The sequence below is a fragment of the Staurois parvus genome, unplaced genomic scaffold, assembly GCF_062004578.1.
Source record: "Staurois parvus isolate SC_StPar_1 unplaced genomic scaffold, SC_StPar_1.0 ptg000487l, whole genome shotgun sequence".
In the NCBI taxonomy this organism is placed as follows: Eukaryota; Metazoa; Chordata; class Amphibia; order Anura; family Ranidae; genus Staurois; species Staurois parvus.
The window spans coordinates 1,738,871-1,756,047 of NW_028318283.1; the positions used below are offsets into that span (position 1 = coordinate 1,738,871).

Consider the following 17,177-nt stretch of genomic DNA (forward strand, 5'->3'; position numbering starts at 1 on the left):
GCAGGTACCCGTAGCAAGCATACCGACCTGAATACAGGTACAGGCGTACCTCGGTTTACGAACGCCTCGGTTAACGTAATTTTCGGTTTACGAATGAAACTCCATTGAAAATAATGCCTCAGTTTACAATTTGTTTTGCAATACGAACAGATTAATTGGTTTTCAATGCATTTATAAATTTTATTTTAATCACGTCCCTGTACAGTATTTATGCCTTTAAAGTGCACTTTATAAAGAGTTTTGAACAGATAAAAGACTTTTTTTGACTATTTTCTGACCTCCGGAACGGATTAATTGGTCTTCAATGCATTTACAATTCTTTTTTAATCATGTCCCTGTACAGTGTTTATGCCTTTAAAGTGCACTTTATAAACAGTTTTGAATAAAAAAAAAGAATTTTTTTCTTTTTTCTGACCTCCAGAACAGATTACTTGGTTTTCAATGCATTTACAATTTTTTTTATTTCAATCAAGTAATCTGTTCTGGAGGTCAGAAAAAAGTAAAAAAAAAAAAAAAATCTGTTCAAAACTCTTTATGAAGTGCACTTTAAAGGCATAAATACTGTACAGGGACATGATTAAAAAAATTGTAAATGCATTGAAAACCATGTCCCTGTACAGCATTTATGCCTTTAAAGTGCACTTTACAAAGAGTTTTGAACAGATAAAAGACTTTTTTTTTTTTACTTTTTTTCTGACCTCCAGAACAGATGAATTGGTTTTTAATGCATTCCTATGGGAAACCGCGTTTCGGTTTACGAATTTTTCACAATACGAAAAGTCCCGCAGAATTAAATTTGTAAACCGAGGTACGCCTGCAACTGGTTTTGCTATAGGCAACACACAGACAATGAAAACCAAAAGAATTCCAAAATACATGTAAACCAATCATTCTTATAAATATGTAATGACAGCACCAAAATCATATTAAACTGCATTCAAAACCAACACCCCAACCCCGGATCTACCACAGTGTATAATATCAACCTCCACTAGATTGTAAGCTCTCAGGGTCAGGGCCCACCTAATACTCATACTGAGTTGCATGGTAACGGCACTGTCTCCCTTTATAAAGCAGAGCACTGTGCAGACTGCTGGTGCTATATAAATACTGTATACTAAAAATATAGTATGAAACAATAAATCCTAGATTGTAAGCTCCCAGGATCAGGGCCCTCCTAACCCTCTTGTATTGAACTGTATTGTTGCTGTATTGTCTCCCTTTATATTGTAAAGTGCGGAGCAAACTGTTGGCGCCATAAATCCTGTATAATAATAATAATAATAAAGCAGAACAATGTAACACACAGATCAGAAATTACAGAAGCAAAAGTGACAAAACAGTTATAAATGTAGCAGGATACAGAAAACAAAATATCCAACTTCTGCGTCATATCCCGAATCAGATTGTCCAGCTCTGGCCCCCGAGGGCCGCATCCAGGCCAAGATTTCGAGCAGTAATCACCTATTCGCCACTTGTTCCAAAAAATGACTGATCTCCATACAGTTTGCACTTGCTGTCAGACACTCTGCCTCCTTTTGCTCTGTGATTTCTGCAGAGACGGCGGAAAGAAGATCTAGCCGCGCCAAACGTCAGTCATCCCGAACGATGCTCTCCGCACAGACGCAGGACGCGCCGTCACTAGAGAAAGTTGCAGCAGTCTCTGTCGCTCTGCTATCAAGCTCAAGGTCAGCCGGCATCGCAGATCCGGTAACGTATGTCCGACCCCCCCCCCCCCTTGCCATTTCACCGTCCTCACTGCAGCAACCTTGAAAAGTCAGGTGATTCCGGCCCTTAAGGGCCTGAGCTGGACAACTCCATCACAATGCTATTTAAAGGACATTTTGTCCTCCTTCCTTCGCATTAAATGCAAAAAAACAATCAAAAGCCAGCAATAGCTACAGATATAAACAGGGGCAAACTGACCATTTGGAAACTTGGGCACTGCCCAAGGGCCCGGGGTCAGTAGGGGGCCCCATGAGATGCCCCTGGTACCTTTTTCATAGGCTTTTTTGAGTTTGGGCAAGGACACAGGAGCCCCATGACCCCCTATTGCCCGGGGCCCCATGAGTTGTCAGTCCGCCCCTGGATATAAATATGCAGGATATACATAAATACAGAAACCGGCTATCTGTAGGCTCAGCAGGGTGATCAATCCGACCACAGACAACAGAGAAGTCGGGGCGGCCGGGCCTGAGCGCGCCCTGGGAGGCGCAGGGTTAATAAGTACCTGAGGATCCTGGGAAGGCTCTCGGTCAGCGCCGGCAGGCCGGTGGAGAAGGAGAAATGCACGAGCAGCAGGACAGACAGAGACACCAGGATGGCCGAATTAATGACCACCGCCCCGCCAACAAAGCCAAACACAAAGAGTAGCATGCATCTGGGACTCATGGCTCTGCGCTGGCATGGTGGCAGGCCGGGGATCAAGGGTGCCGCACGTCTAACGAGGGGGTCCGCCGGCCGCAATCAGGGTCTGTCATTCAGCTGGTGCCACAATAGCAATGCCATAGCCCATTGCTGTGTGGGTTCCTGCAGCAGACTCCGAGCGATGACATCATCCCTCCCCCCCCTCCCCTCCTCCACCGGCTCTCCCGGGGAAAGGGATGAAGATGCTCTGTATTGAGCTGCAGCCAATCAATGCGTGTTATCCATCCGGGGACTCCTGCACAGGGGAGGGAAGAGGCAGCCGCTGCTGGAGGCTAACGATTCGTGCTCAACGAACATACAGGACACACGGACGAGGCCGATAGGACGAGGTGACGCCACCACAAGAGGTGACGTCCAAACTACAGCAAGCCGTGGCAACCAGACTTCACCATAGATCAGTGACCGAATGGTGACAAATGACACCCGACTGCTGTGGAAGGGGGGGGGGGGGGTCACGGGACACTATACCCCACACTGATCACTCACACACACTCCAATCAGATTGCCGGATGAGGACTGCGGTGGCGGGCTTCTCAACCAGATGTATTCTGTTTCCAATCGCATGAAATATTAAATCAGACGACAAGAACTTTTTTTTTTGTAATGTCTCCAATTTACAGTTGTCCTACAGCGCTGTCATTTTAAAGTAAACAGGTTTTTAAAAAAATTAAAAGATTAAAAAAAAAAAAATTCAATTCGAACGATGGCCTGTCACGTGTCTTGCAGCACCATAGGGGAGAAAACGAATATCGCCGGCGAAAATTAAAGGACCATTTATGTGGCGCATTAATGCACAAGTGTTAACACGCAATAAAGTGTTACTAAACCCCGGACCCCGCATTCACTATATCCGCTCTCCCCGGACCCCGCATTCACTATATCCGCTCTCCCCGGACCCCGCATTCACTATATCCGCTCTCCCCGGACCCCGCATTCACTATATCCGCTCTCCCCGGACCCCGCATTCACTATATCCGCTCTCCCCGGACCCCGCATTCACTATATCCGCTCTCCCCGGACCCCGCATTCACTATATCCGCTCTCCCCGGACCCCGCATTCACTATATCCGCTCTCCCCGGACCCCGCTTTCACTATATCCGCTCTCCCCGGACCCCGCTTTCACTATATCCGCTCTCCCCGGACCCCGCTTGCACTATATCCGCTCTCCCCGGACCCCGCTTTCACTATATCCGCTCTCCCCGGACCCCGCTTGCACTATATCCGCTCTCCCCGGACCCCGCTTTCACTATATCCGCTCTCCCCGGACCCCGCTTTCACTATATCCGCTCTCCCAGGACCCTGCATTCACTATATCCGCTCTCCCCGGACCCTGCATTCACTATATCCGCTCTCCCAGGACGCCGCATTCACTATATCCGCTCTCCCTGGACCCTGCATTCACTATATCCGCTCTCCCACAGTACACAGAACATGGAAATGCAATTATTTTAGTAAATATAAACTGCTAAAGACCTTTTCTCATCAGCAGTACAGGCAGTCCCCGGGTTACGTACAAGATAGGGACTGTAGGTTTGTTCATAAGTCGAATTTGTTCATAAGTTGAATCAGGCACTTTTATAAGCACTAACTACTAACCAAACGACAGGATATTAGATTACGTTTTTGTAATAAGGTTACAGAAAGCAGTAAAACCTCAAGAGGCTCTAAACTGGTGTTTTGCATAAGAACTGCAGCTTGGACACATGTTTGCCCTAACATATTTAACTTTTATGTGCATGTAAATGTTTAAACATCAAATTCAACATTCAAATATTATACTGTAAACTCTTGTACAGTGTAGAGTACAACTTTAAACTATCTTGGCTAAACTACACTGTACTGTAATGTACTGTATGAGAGAACTCTGCTCTCCTTTACACATCACACGCTGCCCCCTCCCCCCTGCACAGACGGAGGATCACTTCAGTGAGCAGCCTGACAGCCTCTCCTTTCCTCTCCCCGGAGGTGCAGACAGACAGTCTTAAATCACTTTGGAGATAGTGGGCAGACACTGCTAGCCCCACAAGTAACGAGCAATGGATGTCTCTGTCTCTTATGTCTCTCTGATGTCTCTTATCAGCTAGTCTCTTATCAGCTTGCTGCACAAGAATGCTGACAGCTTGACTTCCGGTCCCGAGGGAAGTGTACGTAAGTATGAGTATTACGTAAGCCGAATGTACTTAACTCGGGGACTGCCTGTATATAGTAGTCTTGTGCCTTCTATCAGTGTCCAGCAGAGTACTGGTTAAAGCTTGTGGGAAAAGTTTCATTCTCCCCGATTGTCCTATGAGGCTGCAGGACCCCTGACCCTCTGTCTAGACAGTGCTGACTGGCCCTATGCTGATCACATGCACTCTCCCAAGAAAAAAAAAAAACAAACTCTAGCAATGCACACTAAACTGGGCATGCGCAGCTTGCCCCCAAGGCTCTGTTCTACAAGCAGATGGATTGGGGAAAGTGTAAGAAGGAGGATCAGAGAAGACAGGATCAAACAGCCTTTTTACACAATGCAGAGGATTAACCCCTTAGGTTCCACAGTGAGTATAACAAGCATGCTTTACTGCATCTACAGACTGATTGTACTGTTGTGGGATTAGTAACACTTTAAGTTGCATATTGCATTAAGGCAGACCAATAAAAAAAAAAAAAAAAAAAAGGAGCAGATGTCAACACACCAGCACACTCCACAGGTCTGTCGGCATGCCATTCAAAAAGTGTGGCACCATGTTCCACCTGCCCCTCCCTCTTAGATTGTAAGCTCCCAGGATCAGGGCCCTCCTAACCCTCTTGTATTGAACTGTATTGTTGCTGTATTGTCTCCCGTTATATTGTAAAGCGCTGAGCAAACTGTTGGCGCCATATAAATCCTGTATAATAATAATATATAAATCCTGTATAATAATAATAATAATAATATATAAATCCTGTATAATAATAATAATAATATATAAATCCTGTATTATAATATATAAATCCTGTATAATAATAATATATAAATCCTGTATTATAATATATAAATCCTGTATAATAATAATATATAAATCCTGTATAATAATAATATATAAATCCTGTATAATAATAATATATAAATCCTGTATAATAATAATAAAAAATAATAATAAATAACGTGTTGCGCATTTTCATTTTGCACAGATATAAATCAGCCCCAGTCTAAAGAGAAGAACACTGACAAGGCATGCACCCGTTACATCTATCAGCACCCCTAGGACTACAAGTCCCAGCATGCCCTGCAAGGTCTGTCCCCCTCAGCTGAACTTTACAAAAGCAGTATTAATATATTATGAAGGCCGGCTGGCGGGGTGCAGGACAATCCTGGTACAACCTCCAGGTCCAGAACAAGAACTCTGTGTCATTTCATCAACCAGCGAAAAGGCCTCGTTCACCTGGGCGTACTCAAGCGTCCATCCATGTGAAGGCCGTGTGTTAACCACACAAAGGTGTCCCCATGCATTCACATGTAGGCAGTCCCATTCGGGGCAACTAGGAGGTATTGGCTGCACAGGCACAAAAAATTAGAGAAACTGCCGCTGGAGAGAAAGGGAAGACTTAAAAGTCCAAAATGGTATTAGAAGGGAGTAGTCCGTATTGTACAGTTCAGTGGTATAGTGCAATCAGCAACATCAGGAGGCAGCAGCCTAAGGGCTCCATGTACACTGCAGCTGATAATCTCACGTATAGGAGCTATTCTTCGTTTTTTTTTCAGCAGCCCCTGAACTCTCCCTAATGTTTTCCTATGTGTCCATGTACACACCTTCGTTTATAGGCATTTGAGTTTACAGTCTTTTTTTTTTGAACGCACCAAACTTGCGTTCAGTAGTCGATTTTATCAGCGTTTCAAACGCAAAACGCTTCTAAACGCGGCAAATCGCGTTTATAAGCGTTTGAAATTTTTTTTTAACTCTTCCAGTTCCCGATGCTGTCCAGAGCCTTTTTTCATCATGAAAAATGCATGCAAAGTGTTTTCAAGGTACTCAAATAGACAAAACACTGAACACAGGATGTTCCTACCAAGCTTGTCACACATTGTAATGACCAATTCACACCTCAGACCTCTCCCACCCTTGGAAACAAAAGATATGTTAATGACCATTCACACCTCAAATTCCTCTTGAAGACCCCCTGCCAGGTGGCCTTAATGACTCCCCCCACCAGACACCTTTCCCTCCCTTGGAAACAAAAGAAATGTTAACGAGCAACTCACACCTAAGCAAATCTCAACACATACTGCTGTCTCTGCTTCTACTCTCTGTATTTCTCTGAAACAGTCTGAAATAGTTAATTTGCCACTTTTCAGTGCATTCTGGGCATTTGGAAGGTCTCCTGAGGTTATCTTTAAAAAAACGCTTCTAACCGCGCATAAACGCATTATGCAAACGCGGCTAAACAGACTTTTCTTTACCTACGTTTTCCAGCAGTCAGTTTCCATCGTTCAGAAGTGTCCCGTGTACATGGGGCCTTAGAGTAAAGCTGGACACTGTACATTGAGAATAAAAGGAGAGAGGGGCGCCAGACTAAGTGCAGTATTAAAAGGTTGTTTAATTGAGCAAGATAACTGAGGTAACTCACTAGATGAGAAAAAGGCATGTGTTTCAAGATGGGTGTCATCCTTATTGAAGACCTGGAGGCTCATGGAGAGGGTGGATGAGCATCTAGGGGCCGAGGCTGCTGGAGGAGCCAGGTCAACCGATTCCATGCTGTTTGCGTCCAGAGTCGAAGCATCGGCCTGACGAAGAAGCTGATGCTTCAAAACGCATTACCGCCCCCTTTTTGTGGCACTACGCTCACATGGTGACGTCACATCCACCCGGCAGCCATCTGCATTCCAGCTTGGTTCCATCACAGCCGCTGGACATGAACAGTGTGGAATTGGGTGACCTGGCTCCCTCAGCAGCCTTGGCCCCTAGATACTTATCCATCAGCCTCTGGGTCTTCAATAAGGATGACGCCCATCCTGAGACACGTGCCTTTTTCTACTGTCATCTAGTGAGTTACCCAAGTTATCTTGCTCAATTAAACAACCTTTTAATACTGCACTTAGTCTGGCGCCCCTTTTCTGCTTGCCAGGCACAGCCACTGATCCCAATTTGACATCCATGTGGGTCCAGGTCCCTAGGCTCCGGAAGTGTGCGATCAGGGCCCTGCACCTGCACAGCTGTCAATTAGAGAGCAGCAGCTGCGTCTGTGCAACTGCCGAGTCCCAAATGACGTGAATATGACTGCATGCATGTAGATACACGGAACACCTGTGCATCTCACGTGGGCAACACAGGGCCCTAGCACGGGTATGCACTTCAGTCTGCCTATGTGAATGACGCCTTAGGCCCCATTCAGATACTGCGTTGCGCTTGTGACTCAGAGCGCGGTGTACGCGAATGTCACGCATAGGGCAGCCCATTCACTTCAATAGGCTGCTCCGTGCACATTTGTCGTCCAAAAGAAGTTTCTGCTCCTTTTGTAGGCATCAAGCTTTTGACAACTTTCAAACCCACGTTTGGCAGCGCAATTAAGTCATGTGACAATCGCGGCAGAAATGCACCGTATTTGGAGTGCCATTAAGAATACAAAATTCAGATACTGCCTTGTGCTTGTGACTCTTCAGAGCACAATTTACACGCATTTCCGCATGTCGCTCATAGGGCAGGCCATTCACTTCATTGGGCTACCCCTTGTACGTTTGTCATCCAAAAGAAGTTTCTGCTCCTTTTTTAGGCATCACGCTTAGGACGAATTTCAAAAGCACGTTTTGCAGCAAATTCAGTCATGTGACAATCGCAGCAGAAACGCCCGGTATTTGGAGTGCCGTTAACCCCTTCACGCCGGCGCCTCCCGGCCCTTTAAGAGTTTCAGAAGCCGGGTGGCGGGGTTTAGGATCATGTGACCGCCATGACACGCCGTCACGATTGGGAAAGGTCCTGATCGAAAGAGGAGATAAGGACCAGGGGCGGACTGACAACTCATGGGGCGCCCGGGCAATAGGGGATCATGGGGCCCCTGTGTCCTTGCCCAAACTCAAAAAAGCCTATGAAAAAGGTACCAGGGGCATCTCATGGGCCCCCTACTGACCCCAGGCCTTCTGGCAGTGCCCGAGTTTCCAAATGGTCAGTCCGCCCCTGATCAGGACCTTTCCATAGGTACCGGACATGTGTGCTGGGAGCGTGAAGGGTGTGCGCTCTCGGCACATATGTTCTTTTTTAATAGAACACAAATGTGCGGTTGCTCGGCGTCTAGGCCCAGACGCCGGGAAGCCGCACATTAGCGTTCGGCCGGCGTGAAGAGGTTAAGAATACAGAATTCAGATACTGACTTGCACTTGTAACTCAGAGCACAATTTACGCGCATTTTTCGAATGTCGCGCATAGGGCAGCCCATTCAGTTCACTGGGCTGCCCGTGTATGTTTGTCATCCAAAAGAATTTTCTGCTCCTTTTTTAGGCAGCAAACTTAGAACGCCTTTCAAACGCACGTTTTTCAGCGCAATTCAGTCTTGTGACAATCGCGGCAGAATTGCACCGTATTTGGAGTGCCATTAAGAATGATGACACCCAAAGCGCAAGTCTCGCCACAATTTGGAATCGCCTAACGTGAACGGGGCCTAATGCCTGCCATAGACGGGTCAAAAAATTGGCCGATTCTTCGGCAGAAAAAAAAAAAAAAACAGCCAATTTAAGCACTGTTAGTGGGTTAATTGGTCGGCCGTTTTTCGTGGTTTTTGCACATTTTTTTTTTTTTTATCGGCATGTTGGAAAATTCACGGCCGATTTTGACGGGCAATGATGGGCAAATCGGCCGATCGTTTTACCAATAAAAAAATCTGCGCATGAACCATGACCTGCAAGACGAAAAAGAAGAATACGAAGAAGAATACAAAGAAGATGAAGAAGGAAAAGAAGAATAAGAATTCCAGTCCGCTATTATATTTTACATGAAAGGCTTGCAGTTGCAACAATGTATCCATTTGTATCCGAATAAAAACATTGTATCCGTATTGGATACATTTGTTGCAACCACAACACTTTTCATACAAAATATAAAAGCGGACTGGAATTCTTAGAGACAGAAGCAATTATGGGGTTAAATGCTGGCCATAGATGGGCCGAAAATCGGCTGATTTATTTTTACCGTTGGTGGAAACGTCAGCCGATCAAACAACCGTTTTTTTTTTTTGTTTTTTTTTTTAAACCGCCAGTTTTCGACCCGTCTATGGCCTGCATAAGGGTAATAGATAGAATAAGAAATGCATCTTAATGAGGTGTAATGTGTTTTACATTGTTTGTATAATGATTAAAGAAATAAAGATTTAAATAATAATACTACAAAAAAAAAAATATTATAACGACTTTCAAACGCACGTTTTTCAGCGCAATTCAGTCATGTGACAATTGCGGCAGAATTGCACTGTATTTGGAGTGCCATTAAGAATGATGGCACCCAAACGCACAATTTGGAATCGCCTAATGTGAACGGTGCCTAAGGCAGCACATAGGAATGAAAACACAGGAAAGTAAACCAATAAAAACAAACAGGATAAAGAAACAAAAAATGAAACCTGAGATTAGAAATGAAAAATAAAAGCAAGGAAACATCACGAATAAAAAACAAAGATAAAAAAAAAAAAAAAGGTCCATAGAAGAAATAAAAAAACAAATATACGTGTTGAAACGATAGAAAGTACAGGCGAATGGCAGCAAATAACTAGTAATATTAATAATCGTAGTAAGTGGCGGTGGGAGGGATGGCGTTCTGGAAAGGAAAGGGTGCTTCCCGCCGCCTGGCTCCCACCACATTCCAGCCCTGCATACAGCTTTTCTGAATCAGCCCCTGCATTGTTATAGGATTTAAATACAATGGTGGTATTCTCTGCCATGGACAAAAGGCGGCCTGGTGGGAGGCACACCCCTCCCCCTAACACTTCTCTTGCATTGATCCTACCTAATTCTGTTCTGCATGGTAGATTCCAGTTGCTCGGAGGACATCAGTTGCTGCAGTTTGGTGCGTTCCAGGTGTTCCATGTAATTATGGATCATCTGTTGAAAGATAAAAAGACAGTTGTTTATTATTTATGGTAATTTTCCTCCAAAGTGCACAAGAATTTCAAGGGTTCATCCGCCCAAAAGTGGAATTTCTAGGTGACGTTTGTGAGGCTGTATGATTTTTGCTGACTCCAATGGCAAGATTTCCTCCACCGCTGATCCTGGCTGTGTTCCCACCCACCTTGGGTTCTTCTAATTTCTACCTTTACGTATCCATAATATAAAATATATTCAGCAGGGATGGTGGGATCCCCTCATAATGGGCGCAGTAGTTCTGCACATCTAGGAACTCAGCACAGGGATGGTGGGAACCCCTCATAATGGGCGCAGCTGGTGTACAGACCTGGGAAATCAGCACAGGGATGGTGGGAACCCCTCATATTGGGCACAGCAGGTCTGCAGACCTGGTAACTCAGCAGAGGGATGGTGGGAACCCCTCATAATGGGCACAACAAGTCTGCAGAGCTGGGAACTCAGCACAGGGATGGTGCAAACCCCTCACAATGGGCACAGCAGGTCTGCAGACCTGGTAACTCAGCAGAGGGATGGTGGGAACCCCTCATAATGGGCACAACAAATCTGGAGATGGGAACTCAGCACAGGGATGGTAGGAACCTCTCAATGTGCACAGCTGGTGTACAAACCCAGGAACTCAGCACAGGGATGGTGCAAACCACTCATAATGGGCACAGCAGGTGTACAGACCTGGGAAATCAGCATAGGGATGGTGGGAACCCCTCATAATGGGCACAGCTGGTGTACAGACCTGGGAACTCAGCATAAGGATGGTGGGAACCCCTCATAATGGGCACAACAGGTGTACAAACCCAGGTATTCAGCACAAGGATGGTGGGAACCCCTCATAATGGGCACAGCAGGTCTGCAGACCTGGGAACTCAGCACAGAGATGGTGCAAACCCTTCATAATGGGCACAGCTGGTGTACAGACCTGGGAAATCAGCACAGGGAAGGTGGGAACCCCTCATAATGGGCACAACAGATTTGCAGACCTGGGAACTCCACACAGGGATGGTGGGAACCTCTCATAATGTGCACTGCTGGTGTAAGAATTTGGGAACTCAGCACAGGGATGGTGGGAACCCCTCATAATGGGCACAGCAGGAATGCTCTTAGATTGTAAGCTCCCAGGATCAGGGCCCTCCTGTCCCTCTTGTATTGAACTGTATTGTTGCTGTATTGTCTCCCGTTATATTGTAAAGTGCTGAGCAAACTGTTGGTGCCATAAATCCTGTATTATAATAATATATAAATCCTGTATAATAATAATATATAACTCCTGTATATATATATATATATATATTGAAATGAATGGACTTCCCTATGCGTGTAGCATTAAAACACATGAAAAAGTGAGTTTAGGGAACACTAGGCGTGAATCTACCCTTTTCTGGGTGACAATGTCTCATCATATTGTTGGCACACAGGTTTGAGGCTTCACATATCTGTATTTATTAACACTATCTGATAATTTGTACAAAAAAAAGGAATATAATTGTGTTTGTGTACAATAAAATAATTTTAGTGTATTCTTTCCTGAAAATCTAGATTTGATAAACAGCTGCGTAAATATCATGTGACATAAAAATTACAACTTCTGTCTTTTTACTCTACAAGTCCTCTGCATGCAGAAAATATTTAATGTTCTTGGGGAGGGGGGGGGGGGGTTCAATGATTTTATAGCAAATAAATTGAGATTTTAACCTGCAAAAAAAAAAAAAAAAAAAAAAAAAAAAAAAAAAAAAGAAACCTCTAGAGGGGAAATGATTAATTACTTGTAAGGTTTTACATTAAAAGGGTCAGGAAGCAAACATGTTCCACCACCCCCAGCCCCAAAAAACAGTATGTAATGCCGGGTTCCTGTGCTACTGGCATTATATTTCCTCTGTTGCTCTGTGTGTATGATATACTATAAGCACATGACGCTGGAATCATAGAATTAGGCATTCCCAGCACCCCTTAAGCTGAGAACATCTTTGATGCCAGAATTGTTGAATATGACATCCTCAGCACTCCTTCAGATGAGAACAGCCCTTAGTACCAGAATCCTAGATTATGGCATCCCTGGCACGCCTTCGGATGAGAACAGTCCTTAGTACCCAAATCATAGATTATGGCATCCCTGGCATACCTTCAGATGAGAACAGTCCTTAGTACCAGAATCATAGATTATGACATCCCTGGCATACCTTCAGATGAAAACAGTCCTTAGTACCAGAATTATAGATTATGACATCCCTGGCATACCTTCAGATGAAAACAGTCCTTAGTACCAGAATTATAGATTATGGCATCCCTGGCAGACCTTCGGATGAGAACAGCCCTTAGTACCAGAAACAGATTATGGCATCCCTGGCAAACCTTCAGATGAGAACAGCCCTTAGTACTCGAATCATAGATTATGACATCCCTGGCACGCCTTCGGATGAGAAAAACCCTTAGTACCAGAATCCTAGATTATGGCATCCCTGGCACGCCTTCGGATGAGAACAGTCCTTAGTACCCAAATCATAGATTATGGCATCCCTGGCATACCTTCAGATGAGAACAGTCCTTAGTACCAGAATCATAGATTATGGCATCCCTGGCAAACCTTCGGATGAGAACAGCCCTTAGTACTCGAATCATAGATTATGGCATCCCTGGCACACCTTTGGATGAGAACAGCCCTTAGTACCAGAATCATAGGTTATGGGACCCCTGGCATACCTTCGGATGAGAACAGCCCTTAATACCAGAATCATAGATTATGGCATCCCTGGCATACCTTCGGATGAGAACAGCTTTTAGTACCAGAATCAGATTATGGCATCCCTGGCACACCTTCGGATGAGAACAGCCCTTAGTACCAGAATCATAGGTTATGGCATCCCTGGCACACCTTCGGATGAGAACAGCCCTTAGTACCAGAATCATAGATTATGGCATCCCTGGCACACCTTCGGATGAGAACAGCCCTTAGTACCAGAATCATAGGTTATGGGATCCCTGGCATACCTTCGGATGAGAACAGCCCTTAATACCAGAATCATAGATTATGGCATCCCTGGCATACCTTCGGATGAGAACAGCCTTTAGTACCAGAATCATAGATTATGGCATCCCTGGCACACCTTCGGATGAGAACAGCCTTTAGTACCAGAATCATAGATTATGGCATCCCTGGGAAACCTTCAAATGAGAACAGTGCTTATTACTAAATTAGTGTATAATGGTATCCCCAGCACCGCTTAAGATCAGCCCTGAGTGCCAACAGCTCTTCGTGAGCAAACGCAGAACCCGTCTACAGCAGCTTGATGAATTGATATTTCCAAGGAACATGAGAACAAAATACCAATGCTGACCTTTATGAGGAGGACAGAGATGCGATGCTTCATTACACCTGTGTATTCTACGCCAGTGACAAATATGGATTTGAACCTTAACTCCAGGATCATCCAACCTATCCGCAGTATGATATACCTTGAAACTGTGACCACAACTGCATTCCTGATTTTTTTCTTTTTTTTGTTTCACAAAAGATGTACCGTTTTTTTCCCTCCATAAGACGCACTCCCCCCCCCCAAAATGGGGGAAAATATCTGTGCGTCTTATGGAGCAAATATGAAGCAGTTGGCCCGGTATTCCTGCCGCGGTGTTAGAATACCGGGCCGTCCGCTCGGCTCTTCTGTGCAGCAGAACCTGCTAATCGGCCCTACCTGTTCCTCGGTCCAGCGGTGTCCTCACCGTCTTCTCTCCCAGCGCCGGCATCTTTAGTGTGGGCACCCGGCTGTGGTAGCTTGCGGCTTCACAGCCGGGTAGCGCTGCGCTTTGTGAATGGTTCGGCACTCTTCTGGGACCTGTCACGTGTCCCAGAAGACGGGGAGGGAGGACAACTCCGTGTAAGTGGAAGCGGGTACCTGTTAAATTCGGGTACCCGGCCCCCCCCCCCCTTCCTCCACTCCCCAAAAGTCTGCAGTCTCCGGCCATCTCCCGTACCGGGTCCGCAGTCTCCGGCCATCTCCCGTACCGGGTCCGCAGTCTCCGGCCATCTCCCGTACCGGGTCCGCAGTCTCCGGCCATCTCCCGTACCGGGTCCGCAGTCTCCGGCCATCTCCCGTACCGGGTCCGCAGTCTCCGGCCATCTCCCGTACCGGGTCCGCAGTCTCCGGCCATCTCCCGTACCGGGTCCGCAGTCTCCGGCCATCTCCCGTACCGGGTCCGCAGTCTCCGGCCATCTCCCGTACCGGGTCCGCAGTCTCCGGCCATCTCCCGTACCGGGTCCGCAGTCTCCGGCCATCTCCCGTACCGGGTCCGCAGTCTCCGGCCATCTCCCGTACCGGGTCCGCAGTCTCCGGCCATCTCCCGTACCGGGTCCGCAGTCTCCGGCCATCTCCCGTACCAGGTCCGCAGTCTCCGGCCATCTCCCGTACCGGGTCCGCAGTCTCCGGCCATCTCCCGTACCGGGTCCGCAGTCTCCGGCCATCTCCCGTACCGGGTCCGCAGTCTCCGGTCATCTCCCGTACCGTGTCCGCAGTCTCCGGTCATCTCCCGTAGTATGTCTGCAGTCTCCGGTCATCTCCTGTACCGTGTCCGCAGTCTCAGGTCATCTCCTGTACCGTGTCCGCAGTCTCAGGTCATCTCCTGTACCGTGTCCGCAGTCTCTGGTCATCTCCTGTACCGTGTCCGCAGTCTCTGGTCATCTCTTGTACTAGGTCTACAGTCTCTGGTCATCTCCTGTACTGTGTCCGCAGTCTCTGGTCATCTCCTGTACTATGTCCGCAGTCTCTGGTCATCTCCTGTACTGTGTCCGCAGTCTCTGGTCATCTCCTGTACTGTGTCCGCAGTCTCTGGTCATCTCCTGTACTATGTCCGCAGTCTCTGGTCATCTCCTGTACTATGTCCGCAGTCTCTGGTCATCTCCTGTACTATGTCCGCAGTCTCTGGTCATCTCCTGTACTATGTCCACAGTCTCTGGTCATTTCCTGTACTATTTCTGCAGCCCATTGGTTCAGAATATTTTTTTTTGTTTTCCTCCTCTAAAACCTAGGTGCATCTTATCAAGCGAAAAATACAGTATTAGATTTTTCCAAGACCTTAGAAAGGAAACACGAACTGGAAACAATGCTGCGATATAATCGTACAAATGCAAAAGAGTAAGGCATGCATTGCATAAAACACAGTACACGAGCCAAGAACATCAGCTACGGTGAAACATGCAGAAAAGCCACATAGCTAGGGTGAGATACATGTACAGGTCTAGTGCAATGCATCATACAAAAAAAGGAATGCCCTTCGCTAACTGTAAAAAGTACCTTGCTGAATGGAGGAAAAAAAGGGGGAAGGTCCCCCAGCTCTTGCAACCACCAAGGCAAAAGGGGTGGGATGGGGTAGAGAGGGATAAGTGTGCTCATCGCCATTGATAGGACCATAGGAACCAATTTTTAAAAACAATTTTGGCTCTACAGGTGTACCTCGGTTTACGAACGCCTCGGTTAATGTAATTTTTGGTTTATGAATGAAAATCCATTGAAAATAATGCATCAGTTTCCGAATTTAACAAATTTTTTTTGCAATACGAAGCACATGTTGGTGCCAATTTTTAAATGCAATTGCTGGCTTTTTTTCTTCTTCGCTATAGCTCACAAAATTAGCTGTCACTTTCCCCGAAGCTAAAGGAAACGGTTTCTTTTAAGAAACTAAAAGGAAACATTGTTTCTTTTAACTCAGGAAAATAAACTAAATGGAAACTCTCATTCTTTTAGCTGGGGGGGAGTGACAGCTGATTACATTTAAAAACCGGCACTGACCTGTAGTGACAGCGACTTTTTCTTTTTACTTTTTTCTGACCTCCAGAACGGATTAATTGGTTTTCAATGCATTCCTATGGGAAACCGCGTTTCGGTTTACACATTTCTCACAATACGAAACAACCTTGAGAACGCATTACATTCGTAAACCGAGGTACACCTGTATTCTGGATATATCTTACTGTATCCCCTTGACGTCACTCGCTCTCCCTGTGAATCTGGCAGAACTTCAAATGACCTACGCACGCACGCAATTTACTAAGACTACATGTCCCATGATTTTTTAAGTCTAGCAATTATAGGGTGAAAGGTGAAAGGGTCAATGCAAGCTACAATTCTAGAGCTAAGGGTCATTCAGTAGGTGCAACTGGACTAGATTCTCTGCAAATTGTAAACAATCAATCGTGTCCTTATCAGTGCAGTGAATGTTATGTCACCTCTGGACTCTCCTTGACTACAGTGGGGAAGGTAAATGACACTGGCAGGAGAGGAATTGGGTGCAGGACACCATCGCACAGCCAGAAGTCATGTGTTATAAAGCTCTAATGATTGTGGCTAAGTGGTTAGCACTTCCACCTGGCAGCACTAGGGTCGTTGGTTCGAATCCCACTCATGACGCTACGTGCCTGGAGTTTGTACGTTCTCCCTGTGCCTGCGTGGGTTTACCCTGGTTTCCTTCCAAAGACATGCTGGTAGGTAAGCTGGCCCTAGTTTATGTATGTATAGAGAGAGGAAGGGATATAATACACAAAGTGCCAACATCTCTAACAAATACAGGAGGGGGGGGGTCCTCTTTTTTGGTGGGACTTTAACAGCACAATTTGCTTGTATGATAAATTTCAACAATTCAAAAGAGATTTTTTATAAAAACAGTATGAAATTTTATTTTTAC

General features: G+C 45.9%; 1 protein-coding gene across 2 annotated transcripts in view; it reads right to left on the reverse strand.

The window, feature by feature from the left end:
* Positions 1-17,177, reverse strand: part of SPAG9 (sperm associated antigen 9) — a 129,367-nt gene that overhangs the window by 74,947 nt on the left and 37,243 nt on the right. For both annotated transcript variants that reach the window (XM_089689626.1, XM_089689625.1), the window contains exon 4: positions 10,378-10,472. In XM_089689626.1, the coding sequence (XP_089545752.1) occupies positions 10,378-10,472 (95 nt within the window). The remainder of the gene's footprint in view (positions 1-10,377; positions 10,473-17,177) is intronic.